Source organism: Cynara cardunculus (genome assembly GCF_001531365.2).
Source record: "Cynara cardunculus var. scolymus isolate 2C chromosome LG 9, CcrdV1, whole genome shotgun sequence".
Classification (NCBI taxonomy): Eukaryota; Viridiplantae; Streptophyta; class Magnoliopsida; order Asterales; family Asteraceae; genus Cynara; species Cynara cardunculus.
Genome location: NC_037536.1, coordinates 12331900 through 12340887, shown reverse-complemented (window position 1 = coordinate 12340887; position 8988 = coordinate 12331900). Strand labels below are relative to the sequence as shown.

General features: G+C 29.7%; 2 protein-coding genes across 2 annotated transcripts in view; both read left to right on the top strand.

Annotated features, from left to right (window-relative positions):
• Window positions 1-3757: 3757 nt before the first annotated feature.
• On the top strand, window positions 3758-5794 carry LOC112517621. Its single transcript, XM_025124968.1, has one exon. It carries the CDS (start codon window positions 3763-3765, stop codon window positions 5701-5703), a length of 1941 nt encoding a protein of 646 aa, XP_024980736.1. The 5' UTR covers window positions 3758-3762; the 3' UTR covers window positions 5704-5794.
• Window positions 5736-8988, top strand: part of LOC112517787 (AT-hook motif nuclear-localized protein 9-like) — a 6721-nt gene continuing 3468 nt past the window's right edge. The window contains exon 1 of the mRNA XM_025125161.1: window positions 5736-5746. Coding sequence (XP_024980929.1) covers window positions 5736-5746 — 11 coding nt within the window. The remainder of the gene's footprint in view (window positions 5747-8988) is intronic.

Here is an 8988-nt window from a genome sequence, read left to right as displayed (position 1 = left end):
TTTCTCAAAATCACATAAAGCCATATTATAATATCGACTGAGATAAAGAATAAAATGAAATATTAAAATCACGATGTATCTCGTTGCATTGCGCGAGTACACTTCTAGTAATGAAATAATTAAGTCATTTATTTTTAGTTTAATAACATAATTTTTTATAAAGATAATATTTAATATTTTGAATTCATTGATTATCTTAAATATATTTTAGATTTTTCATATTTAAAATGAGATAGTTATCCAGAATTTGATTATATTTATCTGTAATTAGTTACACAAATTCAAACATAGAGCTTTAATAAGTTGTACATACAGACAATTTACTTGTAATTTTGAACTTTAAGTAATATGAATCAATAAACAGTACATAATACTTTAAAAGTTGTTTTTAAGAAATTGGACCAAATGTTTTATAATATAGTATATATATATATATATATATATATATATGTGGGCACGTTCAAATGAAAACCGTGCATCTCTAAAAAACCGTGTAATCCAATTTCGACCAATAGAAAAATTCTTTTTTTAATTAAATTTAATCAATAAGGGTATTTCGGTCATTTACAATATTTTCTATTAAATATGAAAGTTATTAATAAATCTTTATTAAGAAAACGTAATAAAGAAAATTGTATAAATGGTAACATTTAAATATTTAATTATATTAAAATATTAAAATTTTGGATTTCATATATTGTCATGAGTTATAATCAGAAAAACGTGTCTTGATGAAACAATCGAATTATAGAATGAAATCATCAAAACGTAGATGAACAAAAAAAATCCACAAAATGAAACATGTTTCATGAACGTGAAACTGGTTCATGTTGCAAATATATTAGGTGAACCGAAACATTTTTATGGTGAACCTGTTGCATTGATGGTATAGTTAATCCTTTTTTTATGAGAAGCAAAATGAAACCGGTGCATTTTGAAAAAAATTATGAAAAGGAAAATGAAACAGGTTTCATGAACGTGAAACCGGTTCATGTTGCAAATAAATTAGGTGAACCAAAACATTTTTATGGTGAAACCGTTGCATTGATGGTGTAGTTGATCCATTTTGTTGATGAAAAGGAAAATGAAACCGGTGCATTTTGAAAATAAATTATGAAAAGGAAAATGAAACAAGTTTCAYGAACGTGAAACCGGGTCTTGTTGCAAATAAATTATGTGAACCGAAACATTTTCATGGTAAAACCAATTCCGTTCATATAATGTAATTCAAAATTTAAAACGATTCACTCCATATAATTGAATATGGTGTGTTATATTCGTTTTTTTTATATGTTTTATTGATGGGTGTGATTTAAAGTTAAAAATAATATATTGCTTTAAAAAATGAAAATGGTGTCATTAATATCGAGAATGATGTTACCAAATGTTAAATTTTGTTTACCATTTTTGTCCTTATTGTTGAAATAAAATAAATTTTTAATATATATATTTTTTTAATTTCCTAAAATAAAGTAAACTAATCTTGGCCATTGATCAAGAAGATAGATGGATGTGATTGGTTTACACGGTTTACACAAATGGGGCAGATTTTTATTTGAACGCTCCTATATATATATATATATATATATATATATATATATATATAAGAAGAATACTCGCACAATGCAGCGACATATATCTTCATTTTGATTGTTTCTTTTTATTTTTTGTCTCTGTTGTATAATACGATTTATGTGGTTTTGAGAAAGATAATGGTTTTACGATTTAGTGAAGTAATTTATTTTTGACTTAACAATAAAATTTTATAAAGATAATGATTCTGTTAGAACTCAATGATTATCCTAATTATATTTTAGATTTTTTCTATTCAAAATGAGATGTTTATCATGTATTTGATTATGTTTATCTACAGTTAGTTATAATAATTCAAAAATGGAGATTTAATAAGTTGTACTTACGCACAATTTACTTGTATCTCAAATTTTAAGTAATATGCATTAATACACAATATTTTATGCATAAAGAATTGTTTTTAAGAGTTTTTGTCAAATGATTTATAATATAATGTAGATATATCTTTTAGAAACAAGATGTCCATGAAAGCTATAACCCTGTTCATGTTCATGTTCATGTTCATGATTCATGTTTTTGGAAGTATATAACAATTATATTTGGCTTTGGCATTTAACCATAAGAATATTGTCTGATTGATTTGAACTTGACTCCAAAGGTTAAAAGTATCAGGAAGTCTCATGTTTAAATTCAAGGAGAAATAAAAATTCTCTTGTGATCACGAAGGTTCAAATACACTGACTTCAAACTATCTACAAAACAGATAGATTATCTAGAATTAATCGACTTGCATAAGAGATTAGATATTCTAGTTGATAAAAAAAAATATTGATGTGAAAGCAAAAGATTCCTAGTGACAAGACTGACAATTCTCCTTTTACTGTCCTTGTCGTTATCTCTAAAGGATAGGTTCAAAATATTTGGATCCGCTTTGGGATTCACAGGTTGTTCAAGTATGTGATGCCATTTTCAAATGAAATTATCTAGAAACAGAAATTGATTACAATTGTAATATATATTATTATACTATTTTTATTTAAACTCAATAATTATAATATGTACTTATTTTCTGTAAATAATAATTACTTGATTCTTAAAACAATTTATTTTTAATATTTTTTTAAGCAATGGTTGGAGTTGAATGTCTATATTATATTATAAAATATTTGATAAAAACTCTTAAAGTACTGTGTATTGATATATATTATTTAAATTTCAAGATTACAAGTAAATTATACACAAGTACAACTTATTAAAGCTTTATGTTTGAATTCGTGTAACTAACTGTGGATAAACATAATCAAATAGATGATATAATCTCATTTTAAAATATAGATCTAAAATATAATTAGAATAATTATCGAGTTCTAATAAAATAATTAATTATTATTTTTATAAGAAAATTATATTATCAAACAAAATATAAATTATTTCGTTATTGAACCTAAAATTAAATTATAATTAAAAAATTACATAAAAAATAAGAATTTTAAATAGTTAATTTAATGTTGTTATCGATATATTTTTGTCAAAATTTTATGATATTTTTAAGTTTATATTTTATTTAAAAATAAAAATATTATCATTTTTTTTAAAATCACATAAGACTATATTATAACATCGAGTGAAATAAAAAATAAAATGAAATATTAAAATAAGTATATCAAATTTAGGGGGTGTTTGGGATTACTTATTTTATCTGCTTATTGACTTATTTCAGTCTGGTACTGGTAATAAGTTAATACCTAGTGTTTGGATAAGAAAAAAGAAAACTGCTTATACCGGTGCCAAACCGGTAATAAACAGTTTTTGATACGTTAATCCGTCTTGACTTATAAAAAACTGCTTATTACCGGTTTACCATTTTAACCACATTACCCTTTATACCTATCTCTTTTCATCTAAATAACATCGATCTCAATCTTCTCTAGATAAAAACATCAATCTTCTTTCTGTCTTTTTTGGTCATTTTACAGATATAAACATAATTTAACAAACATTAAAAAAAAAACAACATATCAGTTTTAAGTTAATCCAAACATTTTTTTCAAAGGTCGAAGAGGTCTAACAATTAACAAAAGCCGTTGGTCTTCAACATCAATGTTGACGTATGTGTGTAAACGCAAGATATGCCAAGAGAATGAGGATCACAATTCTCCTCCTCCACTCTGCTCACTCTTTATAAATACTCCTTTTTATACTTGATTCTATTATTATCACACACTGGATATGGATATGGATATGCCTCACGGAACCATCGTCTTCTCCACCGTCGGCCGACCCAACTACGGCTTCGATGTCTTCTCCACTCCATTACCGCTTAATCTCCACCATTTTTCAACCTCTCCTCCCTCCGAACACCGCCTCACTGACGGTGTTTCCGTTAATTTCAACGCTCAGTTCGTTGGACCCGACGATGACCTCCATCGCTTAGTATATGTTTCCGAGAGAAATGGATTGCCCCAAATTTATCTAGGTTCAGATCTTTTACCCTCTGCACCTGCAAGTCTTTTCCATGACCGTCCCATCGTTAAAGACGGACGTCTTTACTTCATATCAGCTCACCAGCCCACCGATGCACCTTTTCAAAGCTGGTCTGCCCTTTACACCCTCCAATTGGACGACGCCACTACCCTCTCTCGCTTGACACCTTACGGTTGTGTTGACTACAGTCCCTCTCTTTCTCAATCCGGGGACCTCGTCGCCGTCGCTTCTTATGGTTCTCGCCCTTGGCCCGGTGAATTTCACGATCTCAAAACGGATATCGTTGTTTTCCGTCTATCAGACTCCTCAAACCGATTCCTCTTATGTTCACATGGTGGTTGGCCTACCTGGTCAGGCGACTCTACAATTTACTTCCACCGGCAAGCCGACGATGGTTGGTGGAGCATTTTCAGGCTTGATTTACCCTCCAATTTCGATCTATCCGCCACTCCTCCTGCTCCTCGACGTGTCACTCCTCCTGGTCTTCATTGCTTTACGCCAGCTGCTATGCATGACCGCCAACAAATCGCAGTTGCTACTCGCCGAAAGGGCGAGACTCACCGCCATATTGAAATATTCGATGTTGAATTAAATAAGTTTTACCCGATCACTAAGTTCCTGAATCCCAATATCCATCACTACAATCCATTTGTTTCTCCAAACTCAGGTTTCCTCGGTTATCACCGGTTTAGAGGTGAATCGAGTGATGGTGAGTCCATGATTCCCAATTTGGACCAGGTTTCATCTCCAATTAAGGGTCTTCGAATGCTAAGGTTGAATGGAGCATTCCCTTCATTCTCTCCGTCAGGGGATCTGATCGCCTTCAATCCTGACTTTGACTCGAATGCCGGAATAGACATCGTGAAATCAGATGGGTCACAGAGGTGGACTATCTTGAAGGGACGAACATCATTTTACAATGCGTGGAGCCCCACGGAGAAGAACGTGATCTTCACGTCAATCGGGCCCATATTTAGTACTGTGAAAGCGACGGTGCAAATCGCACGGATCTCTTTCGATTTACAAGGAGAAGCTGAAGTCAAGATCCTGACTAAGGAGGAGACGGGGAACAACGCTTTTCCTTCATGTTCACCGGACGGCAAAAGTTTGGTGTTCAGATCAGGACGGTCGGGACACAAAAACCTCTACATATTGGACGCCGTGGAAGGGGAATTTAAGGGAGACAACGGCATTCGACAAGTAACGGATGGCCCATGGATTGACACCATGCCTAGCTGGTCCCCTGACGGCAACCTCATTGCTTTTTCTTCCAACCGACATAATCCGGATAATCCTGAGGCTTTTAGCATATACGTTATGGGTCCGGACGGGAGTAATGTACGCAGGATCTTCGTGGTGGGAGGTGAAGGATCTGAGGAGGTGGATAGGGAGAGGATAAACCATGTGTGCTTCAGCGCCGACGGGGCGTGGTTGTTATTCACGGCGAATATAGGGGGAGTGACGGCGGAGCCGGTGTCATTGCCTAATCAGTTTCAGCCTTATGGAGACCTGTACGTATGCCGTTTGGATGGCAGCGGGTTGCAGAGATTGACTTGGAACGGGTACGAAAACGGAACTCCGGCGTGGCATCCGAGTGGGTCGGGGATGAATAACATTAACAAGGGAAATGGAAATAAATTATTGGGTGAATTTGATGAACCACTGTGGATTGTGTGTGATTTCTAGCTATATCTGGTAGTAGAAAAATAAACGAATCAATGGTATCGTGGTATGTTTGTGTTAATTAATGAATAAAAGATCTCTATTTCAATGTCTTTGTTACATATCTATTATATATTATAAAGCATTTGATAAAAAGTCTTAAAAAACTATTTTTTATGTATAAAATACTCTTTATTGATGCATATTACTTAAAATTCAAGATTATAAGTAAATTGTACCGCTCCATGTTTAAATTCGTGTAACTAACTACAGATAAACATAATCAAATACAAGATAAACATTTCATTTTCAAATATAAAATATCTAAAATAAAATTAGGATAATAATTGAGTTCTAACATAATATTTAATTATTAATTTTATAAAAAATTATATTATTAGATTTAAATTAAATTACTTCGTTTGAATTAAAGAAATTACACAAAACAAAAACTTTTAAATAGTTAATTTGATGTTAATATCGTATACTTTTTGTAAATTTTTATGATATTTAGAATTTATATTTTATTAAAAAAGAAAAACATTATCGTTTTTTTCAAAACCACGTAACACCGTATGATATCGATATAGATAATGAATAAAACAAAACATTTAATTGAGATGTGTTTTGATGCATTGGTCGAGTACCCTTCTAGTGTATATATATAACCTCAAAATCAACATATTATTTCACAATTAATACCATTTTCTTAATTGTTTTTTACAATTATTTAATTATCGACTCTTTTCTTTCTCTCTTTCTTTCTTTGTGCTTGTATATATTGATGAAACAGTAGTAAAGTAAATTGTGCTTAAATATATTGATGCAAATTATATATATATATATATATATATATATAATATTATAAAGCATTTGATAAAAATCATTTTTTATGCACGAAGTATTGTTTATTGATGCATATTATTTAAAATTTAAGATTACAAATAAATTATGCATAAGTACAACTTATTAAGCTCTGTATTTGAATTCGCATAACTAACTACAGATAAACATAATCAAATATTAGATAAATATCTCATTTTAAATATAAAAAATTTAAAATATAATTAGGATAATAATTGAGTTCTAACAAAATATTTAATTATTGTCTTTATAAAAAATATATTATTAAAACAAAAATAAAATACTTCGTTATCAAATCTAAATTAAACTATAATTAAAAAATTGAATTAAAAGAATTACATAAAAAACAAGAACTTTTAAATAGTTAATTTAATACTAATATTGATATATTTATTTTCGAAATTTTATGATATCTTCCAATTTATATTTTTATTTAAAAATAAAAAAATTATCTTTTTCTCAAAACCACATAAACACCATATTAAAACAGCTACAGAGACCGAATAAAACGAAACATTAAAAATCGAGATATATCTCATTGCATTGCGCGAGTACCCTTATAGTATATATATATATATATATATATACACACATATGGGGGCTCATTCAAGGGAAGAATGACTAGTTTGTGGTAACCGTGAGATCCAATCTCAACCACAAATCAATAGGTAAATTAGAAAATTTATAATTTGGTAATTTTTAATTAAAATTTTAATGCAAGTACATTTTAGATATTTTCTCTTCTCTCTTCTCTCTCCGTCCCCGTCTTCTAGCCACCCACCTCCGGTGATACCACAGTGTGATACTCAAAGCACATATAATATGCATTGTGATATCACTGTGTTACATATCTGATCGACTGCACAAACGACCACAGTGTGATACCCAATCACATATAAGATGCATTGTGATACCACTGTGGTATCACTGGAGAACGGTGGCCGGAGGCCGGGAGACGGAGAGAGAAGAGAGGATAAATGAGAGAAAATACCTAAAATGTTCTTGCATTAAAATTTTGATTAAAAATTACCAAATTTATAAATTTCTTAATTTATCTATTGATTTGTGGTTGAGATTGGAACTCATGATTATCACAAACTAATTAATTTTATTTGATTAGGCCCATATATATATATATATATATGCGCAATCAAATGAAAACTGTAGAAATCGTGTAAACTAATCTCGACCAATAGGAAAATTATTTTTTTTCTTAATTAAATTTAATCATTAAGGGTAGATTTGTCATTTACATTGTTTTCTATTAAATATGAGAGTTATTAATAAATCTTAATTAAGATAATATAATAATAAAAAATTATAAATGGTAATATTTAAATTAGAATTTTAAAAATTGAATATTGTTATTTGGTTTCTCGGTTTATTAGTGGTAATAATATGAAAATCGAAAATTATTATATTCATTAATCCACGAAGTCAGTAACAGATCCAAACAAAGATTAATGAACCGGTAAAAATATAATGAGTTGTGAAATAGATTCATGTTATATTTGTTCATGAAAACGTTCATTGAGGAGCTTGTTTTATGAAACTTTTGGGGATGAATTTGTTGCGTAATATAATATTCTTGCATAATCTTGTTTTCTTATCAACAATATTTGATGAAATTGTTTCATTTTTTTTTTTGATTTTGTTCACTTAATGGTTAACAAAGCATGTAATGGTAAATGCATTGACTCTATGAACCGTGTTCGTATTTGAAAAAATTGGTCGATGAAATAGGTGCATGAAGAAAGTGAAACCATTTCATAATTGGTAAGAAAATGTTGTGTAATTAGCTAACAGTGAAACCATTTCATTATTACAATGAAACAGATCCATCTACCGGAAACTTGAAAATAACAAATGTCTCATCTAGCATTACGTTGATTTGTGTATTGATGAATCTGTGAAACCATTTCGTTCATTAAATGTAATAGTATTTTTTTTTTCATTACAATGTGTTTTGTTTTTACTGTTGATCTATTTTAATGATGAATGTTATTTTTTTATAATATTTGAACATAAGATTAATATATTATTTTACAAATGATTTTGTTTCATTAATACTACGATATACATGATATGGTTGCTATTAATATTACCACTACCAAAGTTACCATTTTGCCCTTTTTGAGACTATAAATATTTTTTTTAATTTCTTAATATAACCTAAACTAATCTTGACCATTGATCAAGAAAATTGATGGATGAGATTGGTACAAATGAGGGCGGTTTTCATTTGATCGCTCATCTATATATGTATATATATACACACACACACACACACACATATATATATATATATAGAGGTATGTTATTATACAACCTCTACCATTTGTACAACCAATACAACCCAATCTTAACTGTCCATTTAATTTGATGAATATGTAATTTCATAGAAGTTTTGATTGTTTCCTAATATAAAATATTGATCATAATTAA

What these genes read in the sequence shown, in the direction of transcription:
- LOC112517621 (XM_025124968.1), top strand. Translation starts at nt 3,763, where the DNA reads ATGGATATGGATATGCCTCACGGAACCATCGTCTTCTCCACCGTCGGC.